This window comes from Sturnus vulgaris, chromosome 10 (assembly GCF_052056855.1).
Source record: "Sturnus vulgaris isolate bStuVul1 chromosome 10, bStuVul1.hap1, whole genome shotgun sequence".
Classification (NCBI taxonomy): Eukaryota; Metazoa; Chordata; class Aves; order Passeriformes; family Sturnidae; genus Sturnus; species Sturnus vulgaris.
This window is the reverse complement of record NC_142252.1, coordinates 6,570,298-6,593,944: the sequence shown is the minus strand read 5'-3', so window position 1 is coordinate 6,593,944 and position 23,647 is coordinate 6,570,298. Positions and strand designations below refer to the sequence as shown.

General features: G+C 41.9%; 1 protein-coding gene across 6 annotated transcripts in view; it reads right to left on the bottom strand.

Moving 5' to 3' along the window:
• Nucleotides 1-23,647, bottom strand: part of DGKD (diacylglycerol kinase delta) — a 55,380-nt gene that overhangs the window by 13,737 nt on the left and 17,996 nt on the right. For 2 of the 6 annotated variants that reach the window (XM_088170682.1, XM_088170683.1), the window contains 12 exons: nucleotides 10,927-11,031; nucleotides 9,986-10,118; nucleotides 9,319-9,425; nucleotides 8,671-8,796; nucleotides 7,530-7,632; nucleotides 6,850-7,012; nucleotides 4,718-4,826; nucleotides 3,820-3,959; nucleotides 2,941-3,025; nucleotides 2,291-2,385; nucleotides 2,103-2,202; nucleotides 1,674-1,947 (listed from right to left, as the gene is read on the bottom strand). In XM_088170682.1, the coding sequence (XP_088026808.1) occupies nucleotides 1,674-1,947; nucleotides 2,103-2,202; nucleotides 2,291-2,385; nucleotides 2,941-3,025; nucleotides 3,820-3,959; nucleotides 4,718-4,826; nucleotides 6,850-7,012; nucleotides 7,530-7,632; nucleotides 8,671-8,796; nucleotides 9,319-9,425; nucleotides 9,986-10,118; nucleotides 10,927-11,031 (1,540 nt within the window). Of the gene's footprint in view, nucleotides 1-1,673; nucleotides 1,948-2,102; nucleotides 2,203-2,290; nucleotides 2,386-2,940; nucleotides 3,026-3,819; nucleotides 3,960-4,717; nucleotides 4,827-6,849; nucleotides 7,013-7,529; nucleotides 7,633-8,670; nucleotides 8,797-9,318; nucleotides 9,426-9,985; nucleotides 10,119-10,926; nucleotides 11,032-17,537; nucleotides 17,708-20,622; nucleotides 20,760-21,068; nucleotides 21,215-23,647 lie in introns of those variants that run through there. The other 4 variants (XM_088170686.1, XM_088170687.1, XM_088170685.1 and 1 more) reach the window with 4 other exon arrangements.

Genomic DNA, 23,647 nt, shown 5'->3' with positions numbered 1-23,647 from the left:
TCATTTGTTTCAGCTCTGCTCTGGAGAGCTTTCAGAACCAGGCTGGCTTAGCCTCCTTGTTTACTTTGCTGAGCTCTTTAGCTGAGGCTCTAAATAGAAGTGTCTATTTTTAATGCCACAGGTACTCAGGCATCCTGAGATGCAAAGTGTGCTAGAGGTGATGGGCTTCCATTTATTTGCACTTAGATGTTGCCAGGAATTCTAACCAGACAGACATGAAAGAATTAATGAATTTCCTGTTTGTTTAATCTGTAGTGGTGCAATAACATAAGGCACTTAAAAAGGGAACTTAGACACATATAATCAAAAAGAAAGAAAATAGGAGTCGGTAAAAACCAATACAACCAGAGGAAAGAATCAGCCTGCACACTCTGGAAGAAAAAAAACAGTTTGGAAAAGTTGAACAAATACATCTGAAACGTAACTGGAGTTTGCTCAAAAGCTGGTAAGATTTGAACGCTAGCACACTGCCTAAAGAAACCAAGATTTCCTTTGCATGCAATCAAAGCATTCTTCCCCAGCAGCCCCTGCCAGGGCACAGCTGTGAATGCCCTCAGCTGTTCTACCAGCTCACTCGCTTCTTTCAGTTTGTTCCCGTCCCTTCTGCTGACCCTGTAGTTCATCAGAACTGCCCACGAAGCAGTTCAACCCACTCACATAGCAGAAACAGGAACAGTTCTCCAGTTCTGGCTGGATTAAGCAAATTGCTTGGGCTCCAAAAGAACTCCATAAACATCAGCTGGCCTAAGGTAAGCAGCAGCAAAGTGAGGGAGCAGTGAGGTCCAGGCCTCCTACTTCACCAGAAGCAGCATGTTTGCTGGACTTCCACTATTTACCATCAACAAATGGTATATACAATGCTGCAGTGCTGGAAATCCAAACATTTCAATGATTTGTAACTTACTACACAGCTGTTCAGAGCGCACACCTGGGTGTGCATGGATGTTACATCTGCAACTTCACTGCTTTATCTCCAGCAACAATCTGTTAAGTACTTCCTTTGGTCTCAGTTAACCCCTGACTTTATGACTAACACTTGGAGACTGATGCCTTTCAATGCCTTGGAGCATTGGGGATGTGTGCCTGGAGAGAGACAAGGGTAAAGATATGGAGAAGAGGGTCACCTGCCTAGGAAGTTAACGTCAGAACAGAACTGACTTGCACCAAAGTGCAATATTATAAGTTTTTCCCAGGGACAAAGCTCATTGAAGAAGTTCCTGCCCTCTCCTGCAGTTGTACCACAGCAATGTTTTGCTGGGCTCTGCTATAAAGAGATTGAAACAATTAAAATACTTAAAATCCCTTTTCCCCAAACATTTTCAGATCTGTTTTACCACGCCACACAAAGAGCTGCACTGACACAATTGCGGTATGGGTGGGGACAGACAGGAAATGCAAATTAACAGTGTGGGAGGGTAGGAACTTCCTAAACCAGCCTGCTGGAAGAGAACACACCTTGAACTTCAGACTCATTTACCAAGCAATATTTCCAAAAGGTGGGCTTGGCAGAGATGATACTGAAACTAAATGGCCAGGCTTACTGAATAGCTCCTCTTGCTCAGGAAATAAAGAAGCTGCTTCCAATAACGAAGCGTGCTGCCCCCCAGAATAAAGGAAATGTATACTTCTTAAGAGGCTGCAGGAAGTGACAAGCAGGACTCCTGACAGTTTACCTTTCTCTGCATGCTCTATTATCTGGCGAATGGCTTTTTTCAAGCTGTTGGCTCTCAGCATGAGCTGCTCTCGAGGACGGAATATCTGGGGCCGTGCAGTGCATGCTGAGCCCACTGAAAGCTCACTTGAAGAGTCACCAGCACTGCCTGACCCATCCCCGTCCTCTGTCTCCTCTGCAATGGTGGGAGGAGGGTTGGGCAGAGAGGAAGACGCTTGAGATTCATCATTCAGTGTCTTCAGCAATGAGTCCAGTTTCTCCTTCAGGACAGAACACTACATGAAGAAGAACAACATTTGAGTAGAACCAACAGTTGCCTGGGTAGCTCATTCTTTTAGTGCTAACTGAACTGCTGCTATCCCAGTTCTCTGCAAACAGAGCAGTTTTACAGTTCAGAAGTAGAAACCCAAACATTTTTTTCAAATTTTACCTTCCTGGCCATGACCTCTGACTCCTCTGAGCTTTCTGTTGCCTTCTCGTAGGCTTTCCCTACTCGAGCCACAAAATCCTTCACTGTCTCACAAAGCACTCTAGACAAAGGAGGAAAACAAAATCATGCAAGGATTGTCGCAGGATTTTCACAGTGCAATTTAGAGCAGTTGTCCTCGAAGTACTCACTTGGCTGAGGAGATCACCACTGAGTGTTGGTCAGAAGTCAAAATTTTGGACAAATGAGCAGCCACAGAATCTTCATAGCAGAGAATTTTTTGCACCTGTTGACAGTCAGAAAGAAGCCACTGGGGTGCTGCTTCCCAGCATTACAACATACGCTGTGAAATCCTGGCTCCTCTGAGAGTACTTATCACTCTACAGATTCTTTTTGCCCTGAGAAAGTTCCACAGTCCAGGGCTGTTACTCACTGAAGACCTGAATCTCATGAAGAAACTAATTCTAAACCTAAAAATCATCAGCAATTAAGTTCTTAGAGTCTCTGATCAACTGCAAACCTAAAAGCACTGGGGTTTTTCATGACTGCTATGCAGCTTGCCACCATTTCAACAACTTGACATCATGAAGCAAATAAAAGGCAGTCATTTAATTTCTGTTCCATTACAAAGTATCTTCTCCTCATCCCTCATTATGCTTGTTGACTCTGGTAACCCAACCTCCATCTTTTTCTATAATACTACACTGACTTAAAGCCCTGGATCTTTGCAGCTCTGGCTACACCCATGGCTCAGCTCTGCTCCACTGGAGCTCAGCCACTGCCTCCTATCTTGTGTGATCCAAGGCTGGTGCTCCAGTCCCCTGCCCCTCCTGAGAGGTACCTCTGAATTCTCACTGCAATCTTCAGTGACGGTGGAAGTGGAGGCCTGGCGAGGGAGTTTGGTTTCATACACCATGATGCTCCACCTGTTGAAAATCATACTTGTCACTACAATGCAGATGGTTTCCTCTGTTATACAAACGTAACAGGTTAGAACTTCAAAGCAGAACAAACTGCACTTTGGGAAGCCATCACTGATATAAACAAGCCATAGAGTGGCAGAAATACAGAAAGGCTAAAACTAAATACAGAAGGGCTAAACTGGGGAAGAAGGAAGGATGATACTATGAACAAGTACTCTACAGCACAGGGAACATCCCTATATTCCTTCCCTCTCCAAAAAAATTCCATTGGCATTACTTGATTTAACATAAGAGGTGCCAAGATGCAGCTCTAAAGACATGAGACAGTTTTATATGTACAAAGATATATACAGGACACATCAACACCAAAGGTTGACATCCACTTCTGCATTTGGCTTTCATTTCTAAGCCAAGCTCAAGATAAATTAGTTTCAATTTACCAAGAAGAAATTGCTTTAAAAAAAAAGTCATTACTTTAAGGCTGTCTTAAGTTACAACAGAAGTTTATTTCCAAACTAGTACAAAGGCTGATAAATTCAATTGATGAGAACTCTGAGACAGAAGAGAGGACACTGGAATCCAGGTAGTTTCACTTGTTACTGTTTTGCAGCAGAGACATGGAAAGCCAGAGCACTTTCTCTTGCTAGAGGGTGACAGCAGATTCTCAATGACAAAAAGTTATCTGGCATTAGCAAGAGGTCCAGAAGCTTGGCAGAGTCAGGACTGCCCTGTTCTACTTGGAAGGATATCTTCACACAACTCCTGAAGAGCAGATGATATTAGTGATGGTTACTCACCTGTCCAGCATTTTGGTACTGGCCCTCTCCAGCTTCTCCAGAATCTGTGGGAGCTGGGTGTCATCATCACAAGCAGAACCCCAGCCTAAAACACGGGCAAGGTCATTCCCTGTTCCCAAGGGCAGCACTCCCAGCTGGCACTGCATTAGAGAAAAGGAAAACAAAAGTGATATTCAAATGGGGAAACACAAGCCAGGAAAAGCCATGGGTAACATGACTGATTCCTTCACACACCAGTCACTGTGAAACAGCTAATCCCACCCTGGTGGGAGAAAGTAACTGGATGGGGAAAACAGCCAGAAAAGCATACAATTAAGGAAAAAATTTCCTCTACTTTTGGTTATGAATTGGGAGAGGAGCATTTTACACCTGCCATCTCAAGGAGCACCTCCCTGTAGTAAATCTCCTAGAGGTTTATATTTAGCCATCAGGTGGTGCCATTGTGTTTCTGTAAAATTAGCACAGACAGCTCCCAGGCAAAAGACTGTATGATATCTCCACCCCAGTGAAATTTCTGCCTATCCCCAAGACTCAGATACTACACCACGAGAATTAAAGGGAACAGAGCACAACCCATGTGGAACTCCCAAGTTTTCTAAACACAGCCCTTTCAGAGCATGTGTCTGCTGGAGATAGAACAGGAATACTCAGAGCTACTCCAAAAGCTGGATCTTGTGGAGAAACACTGGAGACAGGCATAAAGAATTAATCCCATTAATTAAGCCCCCATTACTGGATTAATTTCTTAAAGGAAACTGGTGCAAGAGCACTGCTATGGTAAGCTTTCAGCAGCTTCAGTCCCGGGGCAAATGACATCTGCAAGACCAAGGAAAGTCCTCCTCAGCCCATGCTGTTGTTACTCCATTCCTTCATCCAACCAAGCTCTTGGGGCAGGTACCTGCTTGTGAAGGTTGAGGCTATCAATTTCAGAGAGAACCCAGCCAACACTTCCGTCCCCACCACAAACTAGGATCCGGAAAGTGTCAAATTTCTGGAATAAGCGTAAACTACAGAGAAGAGAAAGGAAAAAACAAGAGGGAAAAACAATCAGCTGTTACAGAAAGAAATGATAATTCCTATCCAGGTAATAAAACATGGCAGTGTTGCTTAAAAGAGGCACTGATTTTGCAATGAATATGGGTCATTGCCAGATTATAGATGAATTAAAATGTTTATAATTAAGGGATTATAAATACAGCTTAGCAATTTACAAGAGCTGTTCACTACAGAAATATCTCCCAAGACATACTCGTCTACTAAAGCAGGGCACTTTTGTCTCTACAGAAGAGGAGACAAGCATGTGATAGCTGATTGTCCATTTAATTAACTCCTTCTTGCAGCCTTGCTGCATCCAGCCTAACACTAGTTATTTGTCACAGTTCGAAGTGCTCTGATGTCACTGCCTTCACACTCACGGCCCCACCAATTAAAGCAAAACTTCAAGACTGGGATGTTCATGCAGTCAATCAGCCATGAGACAACTGCAAGAGGATGTAAAACATCACAAGCTTTAGTCCTTCAGGGAAAGTAACATAAATCACTGCTCTGGTGCCTTGTCTGTCCCATAGGCAGGCAAACAGCTCACCAGTGTGAATTTCTCCATTCACCCTTTCCAGAATAAAAACAACCTCTCCTATTTGAAACTGTGCTTCCTACTGAACATTCTTGAGATCTGCTGCTGTTTTTATTTTGGCTTTGTATGTATGTTTTTTTACTATTATTACCTAAACGGGATTTGCTGTAGTACACGAAAATCCTTATTTTATCAAGTGCTGCTGACACACAAAAGATTAGTATCAGAAATGACAACATCTTATGGTACAAATCTGACTATCATCAGCTGAAAATATTCAAATTATCAAGAAGCAGGCTTTACCCTGTACCACCAGTTCCTTTTAAACTGAATATATAAGAGCAGCTGTTTTAGAAGTGTGTACCACAGCTCAAGAAGGTAACTGATTCCCTCCTTTCCATTTCTGCTTAAAAGCAAAATTCCTTATGACAGTCAGTCCAGCTGGGGAGGGGAACAAGAAAACTATTTAATTTTACAAGCCTTTTATAAATTATTTTTGAGCCAAACACATCCCCTCGACAAAACACTGCAGTTTTAAATGCCCAGTGTTTTGCAATAAGCTATTTCATAGAACCACAACAGCTCTCTCTGCAGAGCAGAACCCAGTGATCACTTATCCAGGAATGGACACTCCCAGATCTATACCCCTGCACCTACAGCTCTAGTCAAAGACTTGGAGTCACTGTGAAAAAAAGATGAGGTAAATTTACCTTGTGTTGGCTCTTATTATAAGGAGCACCAATTAATGACACAAGTTACTTAAATCTGATGCAATAGAAAAACATTTGGAAGTGGAGAAACTAAAGACTGAACTTTTTTAAAGTGAGAGTTGCATTAATACACAAAATAAATTTATATCCACAGATTTTCTAGCATAATTTCGCAAAAAGTCCGAAATGTAACTTAGATCCAAGAGCAGAACCAGCTTTACCAAACACACTCATAAGAGTCTTTCCACAATATCACCACAAAGTCTTTGAGGGATGGAAGTTTCACAGACTTCTCGGGTAAGTTATTTCTCAATAAATCTCATCTTGACAATATTAATTTGCTATCCATGACATCTGTCTGTTCACTTGAGTTAACTGAAATTAACTCTTCTTAGCAGTACATCATGATGCCTGTCAAAACACTGTTTGCTGACAAGTTTTCTTATGGATTCAAGCTTTCCATGCTTGGTCTTCTTCCAGAGGAGTGTTTCTGGAATTCCCCCAAAATGCCTCAAGCTGTCCTGCTATTACTGTTGAATGGATATAAAAACCTTTTTGACAACATTTTTGGTTTTAGCTAATCAATAACATTTAACACAGAACAAGGAAAACCTCTCCAAACCTCAGGTGTTTAGTCTTCTCTGAGGAACAGGTTCCCTGTTACATTTGAGGATGAGCTTAATCAAATAAATCCCTCATACTTCGTGGGTACAAAGGACTTCTTGTTTCCATAGAATATCTGCCTACCCAAGGTGAGGTCCTCCATTCATGAGATCAAAGACCTGGGCTGGATTCAGCAGTTGTTTGAATCTTCGTAGAAATTTTACACCTTGGTTGTCTCCACTTTTTGAGTTGACAAAGACCAACAAAGGGCTTGTGCAAGAAGGGGGACAAGTAGCTTTCCAGAAACCTGTTGGGGCAAAGGGAGGAGAGGGAGGAAAAGCTAAGAGATGTGAAGCTGCCCATGGTGATGGATGGAGAGAAAAACCACCAGCCCACACCCCAGCCCAGCTATGAAGCAGCTAATATTTTCCTTGGGCTTATGGCACTCACTCAGTGAATGCCAAATGTGCACAGCCCTGAATCCAGCATGAACCACACCTCATGCTGCCAAATGTCACAGTTATCTTGTAGCAGTATGCCAAAATTTTCAGCTTCCCCAACCTTCTCAAATTGCTTCTGCCTGCAATATAGTTATTGTCAATAAATTTAATCAGTGCAATTCAGCAAACATTGATACTACAGGGAGATAAACTGAATGCAAAAGCAAAGCAAACAGTTCACTGCCAGAATTAGCAATGGCTTCCAGTGGCGAGTTTCTGCAACAGCAAAAGCAGAATTTTCAGCTGACACAGCCTGACATTAATAGTGCCAGCTGAAGTGGCTGTGAGGAAAAGAAAGAAGTGCTACTTACTAGGAATACTTACCATCTGAATCAATGCTGTTAAGCGCAGTAGGAGGAATGACAGACACTTTGCAGAGCCCAAGAGGGCACTTGTTTGGTAACAACTCTTTACATGCTGTGTGTACCTGGAAACAACGCCAAAAAAGAATAATTCAGACTCTTTTGGACACTGTGGTGTAACTCCTAAAACCACCCAGAAGAAGTTTTAAGAGGAAGAAAAGTGGAGAGGGTGAAATCATCAAAATATGTCAATTGATTAATTTATTGATAAAGTTATTTTTAAAATTATCTAATCACAGCCTTCAACAAATTCTCTTCATTAGTATGGACTTTCCTATCATTTGAATTTCTGAGACCAGGACTTTGAGTGCTGAGAGAACCAGATATCTGAAGGCTTTAGGAGCCTTCAGGCATTCTGCTTTCAAAATCCTCAGACTCAGCTGAGAGATCTAAAGTAGCAACAAAAGAAGAAGCTGGGAACTCAAGAGAAGAAAGAAGCAAAACACAAAGCAGGAAGATATGAGGGACATAAGAGGTAAGTGAAGAAGATGAAGCCACCCAAAAAAGGAAATACAAAGTAGAGTAGAGCTTTTTTGGTACATAAAGACTGCAAGATAGAGGATTTGCTTGGCATTTGAGCCCCCCATTCTAAAAACATATTTCGTGATACTTCTATTACTAGTATTATAGACAACTGGAAACACAGCAAGATCTACATCACTTCAGTGGTTAGGCAAGAGCAATCTATTGCAATGGAAGGAAATTGCTATTATTAAAATGGCTGAGTATTCTTTATAGTTTGTTGCACTTTTTCAACCTGTAGAAATAACAAATAATGGCTCCTTAAAATCCAATGTAGTGCATGACTGAAGCTTTGATTCATGTCTACTGTAATTAGATTCTTCTATGAAAGCTCACTCCCAAAATAAAATTAGTTTGGCTAGAAGCTGGATGCTTTTTTCAGGTCTCGCTTTTATGTATCACAGCACCACTTTTGAGCACAACTTAAATTTCTATTTATTGCAGTACAATAAAGTCCTTCATGGCAAACACTGATAGCCTGATTAGAGATTTTATTCTAAGCAAGTGTCATTAAAAGAACATACCACAGAGCTGCTCAAGAACTGTCCTTTTACTGAAATGATCAGATTTATTCAACTCACCATGGCTTTGCACCACAGGCAGCGCCAGTCTTGCAAACGCAGGACACTGCCACAGGTTTTATCACACACAGTGCATTTGGCACTCACGGGCAGGTTTCCTTCCAGCCACTGATGTGGCATTGAGATCTGCACAAGGTACAGTGGGACAGAATCTTAAAGGTACAGGAGGTATCATGACTCTCAGATACATATACAAGTAATTCTTTATATGCACTGTTTAAGGATAGCAAAGGGAATTTCTAGAAAACACCTGAGGACCAATTCTGGCATTTTACATCATGCTCAAGCACAAAGAGTCTAGGTGACTCACCCCAGGCTACCCAGGAAACACTGACTTGCATCAGAAATCCCAATATGCTAAGGTGGTGTTCCAAACTCTCGTTTATTTTTCTTTTGCTGAAACCTAGCTCAAGTTCCCCATGCCTCCAATTATTTAATCTCAACTCCCTCAGCCCATAGCACTTGATTCCCACAAAGGAGTCCCTTGCTATCCTGGCTGGATTTTCACACAGAATCTCATGTTCTGACAGTAGAAATCTTTTCCATGGAAAGCCAGAATTTGCTATTTATGAAGTGAAAAAAGCTATAGAACACAAGGCAGTGCTTCCATATCAAGGTAAGGCTGGAAAAGTTCTGACTAACACCTACCCCATCTTCATCCTCAATGATATCCTTCCCGATCGAGGCCAGAGTTGTCCACTTGCAATTGTTGGTTGCTCGCACAGCACAGCGCTTGTGTGCTTTAAACTTGCACACTAGGGAGGAAGAGAAGAATGTAATTAATCCTGCCTCAGGAGGTCTAATGTGGCAGTGTGTTTCTGGCTCCAGAAGAAAGCATGGACAACACTCTATCCTTTTTAGCACCACCAAAATGATCAGTTGTAAGTGTTCTGATCTAGTTATTAATTCTTGCCTTGTCATTTTTGCCAGTTGTTTGTGCAAAGCTTAGCGATCACCTTGTTAAATTTAACATGATTTACATAGTCGCACACTCCTCCATCGTTTTACACAGCATAGGTGTCACCACATTCATTAGAAGCATGAGCTGTGCACAGCCAGGCATTTCTGCTAAGCCAAAGCTGAGAAAGAATAACCTCCTGACACTCAAACATTTAACAAGGATGCTCTTACAAATACAATTATTCTTGCAAATAGGAGTCTTCTTATGAATATTCTCTCAGATACCTCAGAAGTGTGTATCTGTTCATTGCAGACACATGACTTTAATAAGGGATGGCAGTGTTTGGGTATATGGGCAAAAACAAAAATAAAATGAGGCTGTTTCTCCCCAGGCAAAAGACAAGGGCACACTCACCTTCACAGGACAGCCCATGTGATGTGACCCCAGACAAGGCCTCCCGACACACGTTGCAGTAGGTTGGCCGGGCATGGGAGCAGGCGTACCAGTTATGCATCCCTGAGAAATGGTCCATGCTGTACTGGGTAGACTGATGATACAAATGTATTACAGCAAGGTCTAAAGTAGAGCAACAAGACATTTTTTTCTCTGAAGACTTGCACGAAGCAGTCAGAAAAAGCAGAAACAGAACACTTAGTTACTATGAAAGAGTGGGTCACATGCAGTTTATACACATTAGCAGAAACTCAAGAAGGTGTCTAAGGCAAAAGAGACTACATGAAGAAGCCACACCTTCATTACAGCTCCTGTACCACCTCTCATCCTTGTCTTACTACAAGTGTGTCTAGGGAAATGAACTGGAGAATTTATCTGCTGGAGAATTTATCCCCATTTTATTGGATTAAGTTTTCACCAAGATCAGTTCCCCAACCTAGCTCACTGTGTAGCAGAGAAATGCTTGTGCCAGCGTAAGAGAGGCAAGCACCAGAGTGGGGCAAACACAAGACAGCTTTTTGTGGTGACAGTGCTGGTCTCTCTCAGCCTCAGGAAGCAGGCAGATGGACTGAAGCTGGCAGAATACCAAGCAGGCAAGATGTGAACTAGGACAGGGAGGATAATTGAAAAATTAAAAGACAGTGGGAGGAAAACTTTGCTTCATAACCTATCCATGTTCTGAAAATTCTCTCCAAACTCCCAAGGGAGCATATACAAAGCCAAACATTCTTTGGAGAATCACTTCAATGTATTTGGGATCAATTTTACAGAAGGTGCTAAAACTATTACCCATTATAGTCAATAAAATTACTTCTATTAACTTCACTGGAAGCTGACTCTCAAAACAAGCTGTGATTTAGCAGAGGAAGCACAGAATACAAAGGAACACATTTTCCTATTACCTCAAAATGTTCACGGTTTTGTACAGTCTTCAGTGCTGCAATCCAGTCTTCCATCTCTTTTCTGTTATCAGCACAAAGGATGAGCTTCCGACACGGAGTGATAATCTGAAGAGAGAGAAAATAAGGAGTGGACGTGTCAGTGAGAGACAGCAAGAGAACACCTTACCAGCTAGTGCAGTCTGTTGAAGCTATTTTCAGAGCTGCACAATCAGAGTTATTTGCACCTCTGAACCATGTTTCTCTTCTATCACAACACATCTTTACTTCTTCCTTAATGTACAGAACCACTGAGATTTTAGCTGTCATTCCCAATACTGAACTGAGTAAAGAAATCTCTCATACCTAAATAACAGCACAACACAAAACAAACACAGAGTAGCAGGATTAATTATGTGCAGACCTTGCATAAGTCTTTTTAAGGGACTTACTGTACTTTTAAAACTGGTAAGAACATTAAGACATTTTGTTAATAGCATAGTATACCAGTTTCTAGCAATTAATGAATTAGATAACATACTCTACAATATCATACTAAAATTTTGTTTAGTCATGACAATTTGTTTAGCCTCCCTCATGAGGGGAAAAATAAAACAAAACAAGCAATTCGAACCCACGTGTTTCCTGAGGGCTTGTTCTACATACCTGAAAGATATTCTAACAAATGTTCCCCTACCAGGCTGAGGCAGTGGTGAGTTTGCCTCCCTGTAACAATCCTGTCCTCAGTTTGTTTGTATCCTGGACTAATTCCCATGCATTAGTTGCCCTGTGTTAAATAAACCATATTTTAACAAATCAGCAGAAGATGTGCAGGGTGGCCAAAGCTCCCCTCTGTCCAGGGAGGCACCAAGCCCCTGTGTCCTCTACCACCACCTCCCTGTCCTTCAGTCAGCTGGTGGCAGCAGAGAGAAATAAAAGCTCTCTGCTTTCCAGAGGGCCATGTCCACTGTTCTCAGGGCTGCCCATTCAGCTGGAGTCCAGACTTGACTATATATATCAAACTTTATTCTTCCTAAGACAGAAGTCTTTCTTCCCCACAGTGTAGTAACCTCACTGTCTCTTTGTGCATACCTCTGTACTGATCTCCATCAAGCTGACTTAAATTAGACCAATACTGAAGTGTTTGCAAGACTTGGATTTAAGAAATGCTACATTAAGATTGAGCGCTGTTAACAAAAACCAAAAGGTTCCCTTTTATGTCAACTCTAAAAATTTCCAGCAGTCCGGACTCTCCTGCACCCCTCTACATACTGTACATGAAAAAGCTTGTCTACATCATCTGCTTTTCAAGCAAATTGTACCTAACATCTGAAAGAATGTTTTAAAATAAACTAGGATTGAAAGAATGGATTAAAATAAACTAGGATTGTGTTGGGTTGAGGCCCAACCATTTAGCCAAAGTTTTGTTAATGAACACTGCAACACCCATACACATCATCCCAATACATGATATTCCTGTTTTCCAGTCTGTTTCTCACTTCTTTCATCATCATTCATAAAACAAATTGAAAATAAAAGCCTCTGAAGTTGAACACCAAACTTTTAGTTGACGTTGAAGTGCCTCAAAGCATCTGCCAAGAAATGTGGATGTAATGTCAACAAAAAAGATACACCTGCAAAGTTCTGCTTTATTTTAAGGTCTTCAATTTTCAAACTGTATACCCTTCCATTGACAGACTGCAGATTCACCTGCAATAACACCACCTTACCCAGAGGGACAACCAATACCTAGAAACCAGTGTTACAGACACATTACTTAGGCAATGAAAGGAGCTAAATCCCTTTTTAAAGAAAGGACTGGCCATTCATATTAGAAAGACTGTTTTAGCATTTGGAGCATTCTATCTTGGACAAAATGACCTGATCTGTATCAACTGTAGCACACAGAAGTAAATATTTACACTATTCTAAAAATAAAACTTTGAAGAACTCCTTCTCTTTTCCCTCACTTTCCTTTAAACATTTCCAGCTTTCAAAAAAATTATTTCCAAAGAAGGTAATCACAGGAATGTTTCTTCTTCCTTGGGAAAGCAGGAAAGTGTTCAGCGAAATGTATTTCCATCAAAAACTCTGCTATATAAGAATGGCTGCCCTAGAAAACTTTTTCCAGAGCATGAAACCACTGATGCATAAATTATTGTGAAGTTAGAGAAGAATAAGGGGCTAAGAGGAAGCAGCTTTTTCCCTGGAAGTAAAACCAAGGTTAACTAATTTGTTCAGGCACCACTGGGCCTCACTTTCTTCCTGGTAATAAGGCCAAGAACATCTATAGTTACATACATACAACAGTAGCACATAAAAAGTCCAAACATCCCAGGATGAAGCATCCAAGGACCTTTCATGGCTGTAAAACCAGGCAAATTCTGTAAGAAACTACCGGTTCATTTTGAATCACTGGCATGCTTTGGAGCACTGGGGCAGAACAGCTTCAGAACACTCCTACTCAGTGCTGTCCCCTTTTCCTATTTTTCTGCCTTTTTGGGAGGACAGAAGGAAAATGCAAACTATAGCATCATTTTTAATCACACTAGAAGACAAGAAATTTAAAATATTGACATAAAATACAGAAATACAGACATTCCTTTGATAAGAATTAATTTCTGAGGCTACTGACTTCCTGGATCATTGGATAGAACATCCAATACAGAAAACAACTAATTCCTTCTTAAGTCACCTACTGCATCATCTCAAAAATCCCCACATTCAGTGTCAGACAACCCTCTGTTCAAAGAACAAAGTCGAAGTTTATAAGACAAGAAGATAAATAAAAAGATCAAAAGATTTTCATACATGAATCATCCAAACAAAGAGTCACAGAATTAAAATAAAGGGTCTATTGTGTAATTACAAAACTGCAAATAAAAATGTAACTGTGCAGGATAAATATATGAAGAGCATTCCCCATTAGTCAGTACAAAAGCAACATTTGCACTGGGATTTATTGCGATCACTAGAGACGGGAAATAAAAGAATAAGCCACTTTAAAAACCTTGCTCCTAAGGAGAAAAAACTGGGACAATTCAGACTTCACTATTAAGGACAGACAAGATTTTAATGTACCAGTACAGCAATTATTTAGGGAAATGAAGAAATCATACAGACTTGTTTCTCTGATTAATATGCAGCAGTATTACAGTTAAACAACTTAACAAGGATAATGAGGAATCCAGAAATGTGTTAATAGGGCCCCTTCCCTTGCAGAGAAGCTCAGCAGTTCTGCTGTTCACCCCCACACCTCCCAGCCCAGCCCAGCCCAGCCCAGCCCGGGTACCTGGCGAGCATCAGCCCCTCGTGCCTGCCCTGTAGCACAGCAGCTGCCGGCTCCTTCCTGTGCAGCCTGGTGGGCAGCACGTGTGCTACAGCACTGGGCTGAGCAACAGAAGCTCTCATTCACACTCCTCCTGCCACTGCTCCCTCCCTTTCCTTGAACCAGCTATTTCAGCTCCAAACATCCACCTGCTGAAGGATACTGACAAAGGCTGTTACATACACTGCGCTGCCCAGGCAAGAGCGATGATCAATTTAACATCTTGCACAAAAATAAAATCATTCTTGTCATCTCAAAAGAAGCCACGCCAATCTTCCCCCTGGAAAGCTGTGCTTTCCCAGCCAGGAGTCCAGGGAATTCACTCTCAGCTACAGCTGCAATGAGCCAACACTCTGGAACACAAGTCTTGGTCATCCCTGTTGGTGAACATGGCTACAAACGAGCATGGTCCAGCAATTTTTTTTATGCTCCGGCTCCAGCTTTTGACTAACATCCTGGAACAGTATATTCCACAGGATGACGACGCACTAGGTGAAGTAGCATTTCCTTTTATTTGTTCTAAATTTACAAAGCAGTAATGTCATCCAGTGACCTCTTGTTCTCATAAATGGAGAGCATGAAAACAACAATCTGATTGCTTCTGAGTTAGGATGAGGGCTGCATTACTATGAGTTTAAAAAACAAAAAAAAAAATAAAAGTCTTCAGATTTATTTTTAATCTCATAGATTTTTGGCCTGTTTGGGGATTGGCAGAACTCTGAGCATTCCTGCCCCAAAACAGCTCAGAACTGTATCTAGATATGAGCAATTATGCAAATTAAGTGCTTGTTCTGCCTAAAAAGTGAATATTAAAAAACTTTTTTGATCTTAAATGCTACTGAACTTCTAGGTGTGATTCTTTAGATTTTGCTCATTAGTAGAAACTGGGTGCCCAGCACTCATCACATGGTGATATGACTGACATCTAATCCTGACCAGAAAAAGATCTCCACAGTCATGGGGGAAAAAAGTCTGCCAATGCCTCTAATCACTCCTAGAGAGTCATAAGGACTCATGGGAATGGCAAGAAGGGTTAAAGACATTGCAAATCAGGATACCAGTTAATTATGAACTTATCACTGCATATGAAACCCCTGAAATACATTTTGCAGAAATGGGGGTGATAATCAGGTCCCCAGCAAGTAGTTATGTGCCCTCCATGAGTCATCTCAAGTCTGTTAGAGAAATTCTCAATTTTCAAGCGTGCCCACTCCAAAACCTAAATGTGAAAATAACCATGCCTTCATTGGCTATCTTGTGCAAACACAGACAGACACTCTTAACACTGAAAATTTAGCTTTATCTCCTCTAGCTCTCTCTCACATGGCCCATTCCCTCTTACCAGCTGTTAATCCCCACCTCTCATGTTTACCCACACTCCTCTCTCCAAAACTAACACCAGTTTACTGACATTTCAAATCCAGCCAGCTAACAAACAACAGAGCCAACCAAAGAAAACTCCTCATTTCACGTTCTAAAAATGGACTAATGTCCCTGGATATCCTTCCCTGATGAACAGCTGTGAATAATAAGATTCAAAAGGCAGTCCAAAAAAGACTCCTATATTAGACCAAATTTTAAACAGAAATCTGATATACTTCACCCTTTGCTGTACTGAGCAACCTTCCCCTCCCCAACAGTGGAGCATAAACTTCATCCTCTTATCTTGCTGCCTCCCAAGACAACTTTATTATCTCTGTTCAGCTGGGGCATTTTCTGGCTGCCCAGAAACTTCTCAGCAAGAAAATGACAGTCTAGCCAAGCATGCCCTGGGACTGTTTGTTATCAGAGTACATCTGGCGAGCTCAGTGACCACAAAAGATGGCAAAACAAGTTAAGATCACACTGGCCCAATCACAGAGCTGACAGAAGAAATGCTGTGGGGGGAAATGGGGGACATTGAACTTTGCTAAATATAATTTTCCTGATGTGTGTATTTCTCATGGCCAAATGTGGGGGTATGAGAACACCTGCTCATTCTGACTGTTTCCTTTTACTCATATCCTGTTCCAATATAGACTTACATTCAGAGGTGTTAGCCATAAATCCCCCTAAGAGATCCTGCATTATTCCAAACAGTTAATGACTTGAGTACAGAGACAACATGAATTTCTGGAGCTCTAGAGACCTAGAAACTAGAAAAAAAATTAAAAGCTGCAAAACCTTCAGTTTGATCACATATGGCAAATGTAGGGAAAACATTTCCCATCTATAGCTAACTGCTATGTCTGCTCTGTATGGTGGAGAACAATCTTGGCATCCTGAGAGCTCAAGACTCAGGAAGGAAAACTGGATGAGATTGTAATGAGGATCCAGCCATTCCTCCACTTCAGCTCCTGTTTTAGTGACAGCAGTAGTGAAATGAACACTGGAATGCAGAAAGACACCTCACCTGTATTCATCAGCAAGGTTCACAAACCAGCAATCTACTGTGTTTCAATCACTATTACTGAACTCACACAGGACAAAATAGATTAAGTGTGGATTAACAAGTGCTACTCCCTCAGCAAATACACAAAAAAGAAGACTGATAAAGGGAGAAGAAAACACAAATTTGAGATCCAAAACAGTTAAAATCTTTAATGTCTGTCTGAATGATGTTTTTTTCTGAAACAATCTGTAGCTCAGCATCAAGGGAGCAAAGCCTTAGGCAGTGAGTCAGTATGACTTTAGTAGGTCTCTACAGTTTGGAAGAGAACAATAATATGAGTATCAAAGACTCATGAGGGTCCAAGGCTTGCCTTCCTCCACAGATTACAGTCCTATTCTGTTTTGCAATTCATCTTTCACCCAGTTTTGCCAATCCAGTCCCATTAACTCACTGCAGACGTCAGTTAGAGCTCTCTAGAACTGCACCAATTCTCTTCCCCCAAAACCTGCATGAAAAAGAAAAAGAAAGAAAAAAAAAAGGAAAGAAATAGTAGCTTTTTATATAACACTGGAAAATGCACCAGTTTTGTATGGTTTTTTAATAGTGCAAGATCTTAATTTCCTGCTAAAATTACCATCTTCCACCTATGGAAACTCTCATTTCCACCAAATGAAAGAAGTCATAAATGTTCTTATAGCTGTGCCAAATTCCTTTCTCCTTTTTTTTTAAATAGCGATAACAAGATTTTCCTCAAAGCCGTAAGTGCCCAAATCTCTGTTCACAATACACCAGCTATTTTATTCCCAACTTCCATGTGGCTGTTTCACCTTTATTTTCAACCTATAAAATCCAGGACCGCTCACTTCCATAGGAAAGCAGGTCCAGCTTGCATTGTGGTCTTTTTAGGACCATTTTTACATTATTAGGTTCACATACCTTACAGTCTGTCCCTCCTGAGCCAGGGCAGCAGTGCATCTTCTCTGAGCATTAGCACTGGCACTTATTGCGCTCTGCTGTGCCGCAGGTCAAGTTCAACTCGTGCTGACCCTCCATCTGGGATTTCTCCCAGTCTCTATCCTCCCCCATGCTGCAGCGGGAAACTAGACCAGTCACAGCGTTATCCCTGGGAAAATTATCATCTCTCATACCAGGGTCACATTCCTACAGGCTTCTGGAAACTGTTCCTAAACAAGACACATTCCTGTTCTTGGCAATCGGTAAGAGGAGCACAGACAAGAAGAGAATTTTAAGACTTTAGCAACAACTTAACAGATGTCAAAAGCTAGAGCATGCAAGGTCTTTGCCACTGTCAGAAGGTGAGAAAAGCAACTATCCTGGTAGTTCAGGCCAGTTAATCCCTAGAGATCTCCAAGGATGGAGCAGTACCCAATGGGAGTGGATAGGGTGGCTGTACCAAGTGGCAAAGAGTATTAGCACAGCCCCATTACCCACACACCCACCCACCTCATGCAGCAGATGCACATGCATCCCTTTACCTGTTTTCCAAAGGACAATCCTGCCAGGAAGAGTTCCTAAACAGAACCACTCTGTTCAGAAAGGGCAGCCCATTTAGGAAGGTAAATGATATTTCAGAGAAAGCTTCCTACTCACTCAAACAGAAGTAAACCCATAAAGAACAGAGGGGCAGGACTGTTCCCCAGTGGTGGAGCTGCTGTCTCAGTGGGCTCACACATGGCAAGGCGAGCACCCAGTAAGTCACAGCACTGGGCAACAAAAGATTCTTATCAGTGGTAGGAAAATTACCTGTTACTGAGAGTTTATTATTAGTAGCAGCTCCTCATAGCCCCCTAACTTCAGCAGTGTTGAACGGAGGCTGGTAGCTAGCACAAAAGGAAATTAATAGCTTTCAACAGCTTGATGAACCCAGGAGCATTCCACACTGGGCCACCAGACTTAGACAAGTCCTGTTCATGCACTATCACAAACACCACAAATAGAGAGGCAGCATTTCTGCAAGTAATGCTAGCAAGCCTCTCCTTGCATAAAAAGGAGCTTTTTCCTTCTAGAGCAGTTTCCATGTAAAGCTGAACATGCTCTCAAATGATCACACATTGTTCTGCCTTTGTGCCCTCACCTGGAAGGGGAGAAGAAGCTGAAATCTGCAGTCTTGCTCAGAAAGGTAGGTGAAACCCCAGTTCATCATGACCGTTACAAAGAGCAAAGAGATTATCAAACAAAAGCTTCCAGTGTTCAGGCACAAGGGCAGACATGATTTCAAAGCTATAAACTTCCCTCTAGGAAAGCAAAAGATCTTCAGTCTCCTTCACTTTTCAGCTCCCTGTCTATCCTGTCCCACAGTAAAACAATTAAAGCTCTGACTTCTTACAGTAGTTTCACCTCTCTCAAAACCTCCCGCATATTTTTGAGTCACTCTGTAACGTACAGTAGCAATCGCCAGATCTCTCCACCCACAGCAACTTCTTCCAGACTCTCTAACTCTTCTTCCATGTTCATCTTCTTTTTGGTAGTTTTTCTCCAGATTTTTCTTTCTTTCGTGACAGCAGACTAATAACCAGCTCCCACAGGAGGCTGGATTAAGAGTCCCAAAAATCCTTGACATGAAAGGATTTTAAATTACTATTTTCACTGACTAACAGTGACTCAGAATGGTCTGTTTACCAGAGGGCTTTTTCTCAAGGAGAAAAAAAAACTGCACTAAAGTCTGCATTACAAACTACTAAAATAGCAAAGTATTTTGAAACTGCAGCAGTTCTGACAGGAAATGGGGACTGAACTGCATTAATGAAGGAAGGTGGAAAACCAGCAGAGTGATTCTAGACATCTACTCATCTACTCATCTTTTCACTTGCTTTTAAAGGAAATTCTGACAGCTGCCAATATAAACAGAGTACAAGCACTAGCAAAGAGTGCACAGTTCCTGAACATGTACACACATGGGTGTGGAAAAGACAACAACCCCCAGCAAAAACTGAATTTCCAACATGTGCTCCAATTTTGCCCAGTTTAGAGACGAGATTTTAAAAACAAGGAAGAAAGAACCATCCGGTTTAGAAGTCCCTCTTTTCTAATCTTTCCCTTTTCCAAACATTAACAGGGCAATCCATGACTGTGTAAGAAATCAGGACACCTGGGACTGGCCTGTGTCACCATGTCACCCGGATCAATCAGACTTTTTGCCAGTTGATCAATCAGTCTTTTTACCCAGCCCTTTTCTCCGGGTGCCTTTACCCCCCCTATTGAGAAAGCAGGGGAAGAAAATCCTCTCCCTTGCTAGGAAGCCCAGTGACTCCCTGGAGCATATGTTCAACTCCATTTTCTTCAGAAGGCTGAGGCTACACAGGGCAGTTTGGGGAATCTGTGCAAGTGACAAACCACACAGATTTCTCCTGATCCTTATCAGCCAAAGCTTGAAGTCCAACTATGTACTTCCTGCAAACAGCTCACAACAAAAGTTCTTATATTCTTTCTCTTCACAAAAATAAGTGATATGCTCCTTCTCGAAGCCTGTATTTCAAACCATCACAACCAACCTCTGATCTGGCTGATCTGGGTTCCTCTTGTTCCAACAGTGCCTTACAGGCACACAGCTACTGTGCTAGGCAGAGGCAGCAAACTTTCTGTAGTTTCAGTAGCTCTATTTTCTTTCAAAAACAAACTCTTCAGAGAAGAGTTTACTGCCTTCTCTGCTGAAAATGATATATTTTAATTTAAAAGCACCTACACAACTCAATATGACACAAGATCATGAAGAGGCAAAGACACTTTCACTTCATTGTGAATGAACTGCAAACATCAACAACATACTCTCCCAACCAGGACGGACTGTCCAGCATTTTTATTTTTTACCCAAATTCAAACACTTTTCCCTCTGTTTATAGAGGGGTTACTAACTCAGAAATGAAAATTTATGCTATCTCTCCACAGCAAGCCCTGGAAGAGATCAGTAATGTAAAAATTCACAAGACAGAAACTGGCAACTTTGCTGCTGAATAGTCAGTACTAAGTAACAAGGTTATAATATGAAAAAATTGTAGCACACCTCAGGCTTCCATACAGCTGGAGAATGACATCCATACTCCTTCTCAGAGATGACTGCACTCTTTCATTCAGGGGCACCAGCAACTCCCTGCTCCTCAGCCTACCACAAGCACTGTTGCCTCCAGTCATGCAAGTGCTCTGTAAGAGAAGTATTATTCTAACCTGAATACTTCCTCTCTCCTGGGACATTGGTCAGGGTGAATCATCAGTTAATAAACAGTATTTCTTAACTGGGTGCAGCACTTCCAACAGCACCACAGGCACATTTCCCTTTACTCCTCTTCTAGAGAAAACATCCACATAAATCCACCCAGGAGGGAACACCTGAACAGCAAGAGCTCGTAGCAAACGTATTCCAAAGAACCTGAGCTTCTGATACCTGTTATTCTGGCACAGGTGCCATGTTTCCCAGTGCTCAGTCCAGAAAACTCACACTCCTGCTCTTACCTTTCACGTTCAATCTTCCTCTAAACTAGTGTCCAGAGCAGCCTACTCCCTCAGAAAAGCACCTGAACAGATTGCTTGACATGCAAGGATTAGTCTCGTCTGTGGTCAGTCTCTCTGAGCTACGTACCACTTGCCAGAAGCTGATTAGCTGCCTGCTTAAGGAGGAGCTGGGATAAGTTTCCTTCTGACGGCAATGAAGTGGAGGGGCAGGCGCTGACTGTAATAATATGCTGTTTCCTGTCTGCGGCTGAGCTGAGAGGTACTTCCCAACAAAAAAGGGTTTGCAGGAGCTCAGGAGCTCAAGCTCCACCTCTTCCAGCGAAGAGCCTTTAACCAAGGAGGAGGGGTCACTAGCATGGTTCCTGGCATGCAAAAACGCGCTCTGAACCAGCTTCCATTTCACCAAAACACCAGAAAGAAGAACCAAGCTACACAAAATTCCCTCTCCACACAGAGGATATTTCTCCTATGGGATCTCAAAGTTCTGAATCAGATGCAATTCATGTTATGTGAATGAGGGTGAAAGTCCACACCACCATTTGGTAGCAATAACTGGAAAACATTTACCAAACCACCATGTGAGAATCATACTGGAACACAAAATACGTACCTGGGAAGATATGATGTCCTTTCCAGGCCCTGACGATGACAGGTATTTTTGACTAGTATTAAAGAATTTATACCTTATCTTTATACAAATCCTTCACAAAGCAGGAAAGGGTCAATGAACTACTTCTTTAACTGTACCAACTACACTGAAGGCAGCAGCCTTAATTCAGTTGTTACCTTCCAGAAAAGCGCAGATCTACAGCCCTCACACCAGTCTGAGGAGGAATTTGTTCACCACACAAACATTTACAAAACCAGCCAAAGAAGACAATCCAAAGTCTTTTCAAAGACTTTCAAGGGGACAGCTGTGGTGGAAAAGTATTGACCTGAGCAACAGGCAAGAGAGTGACTGGTGTCCCCCAGACCCTGCAGGTGTCGCAGGGGAGAACAGGTATTATGGACGGCTCAAGTCCATGACACAGGTAAAGCAGATCATTTTGAGACAGAGATAAGTAAAACCTAGGCTTCCCAGCATCACTATCCCAGATTAAAGTATGGAAGTCATCCTCACTGCAGATTTTGTTTTAATGCTCCTCACTGAACTACAAGTTAGTCCATCATGTGGGCACCTTAACAAATCACATTATGGCAAAACTGCACTGTCCAAGAAAAGCTGTTAATGGAAAGAGCTAAAGTCTCAGTGGGAAGACCCAATGCACCCAGTGTGATCACAAATCATCTGCTGTTTAGAAATCACAAGAGGTTTTGAGGGTATGGCTAGAAAGTGCTGCTCAAAAATCAGGGCCAGGCTCTGACCCATCCAATGCTGAGGCTAAAACTTGACTGGCTCTCTTTGAAATAAAGGGTCCTGAACTACCAGGACAACACATTTATCACTGCATTTGTGCCACAGCAGATATTCTCTAAGGCCCTGTGCAAGACAGCAACGCTAGGAAAAGGCACTAGGGAAGAGATCTGTGCATCATGTACCAAGGGATCATACATGGAAAGCATCTATCACGGCCTAGAAGAATTTATCTTGTAGACAACTGACTCCCAAGGACAGAGATGGCAGAGATGTGACAGAACCAGCAAATACCACACCTAGAGGCCTAATGAGAGAAGAGAGCTCTGGCATGGGGCTGCTACATGATTTGTTCCCAGAGGCTTCCTGTTAAATACCTCTGCAGCCACACTGCCTGACCTAAAGGAACAAAGCTAAGCATAAAGCTTTTCGTTACACATCAGGGAATGGAGCTGTACAACATCATAAGCTCAAAAATGCCCCATGTCACATGCTCCCAGCCCATTCTATAGTCATCTATCCATTAACTCTGGGTAGCAGTCCTGAAAACTGTCCCCATTGCAAACAGGATATACTTACTGAGGAAATCTATGCAAGAACAACCGAGTAATGAGAGTGGAATTTGTTATTACACACTTTTTTTAGAGGAAGAAGTCTGTGTCCTAAAACTCACTTTTCTTGCTCTCCTTTCTGCTGAGAGCAAACAAATTACCTGTCAATCATGTCCTATGTCAAAGGTTTACTAGCAGCTATTTTTTAACCTTACTCCTCTCTATATATGCAGCACAACCTTTGCTGGCTTTATGCTCTGGTTTTCTCCTCTCATGATGCTGCCTCACCATGCTCCTCAATGTACTTTCAACAGCTGCTCTTCTGACTGCTGAGCCAGTCTTTGTTTACCTCTTTGTTTTGGATAAACATTGTTTCTCCAAGTGGTTTATCTGATGTTTTTGCTGCTTGTCTTTATGTCAGGAACTTACGGGTGTCATTCAGGCAACCTGACCTGCAGAATCTATACATTAGGCAGTACAGATGCCTGGACAAGGGCTGAGTTTTCTCAGAAAGAAACCATTCTTTTATAAATCCACAAGTACCAGTCTCCATTGAAGAAAACAGAAAACCTAAAAGAAAACCAGAACATCTAAAACTCTGCTTACAGCACCAAACATTACATACTTTCAATTTAGGAGAAAAACTCAAATCATATGACCCACTGATTTGAAAC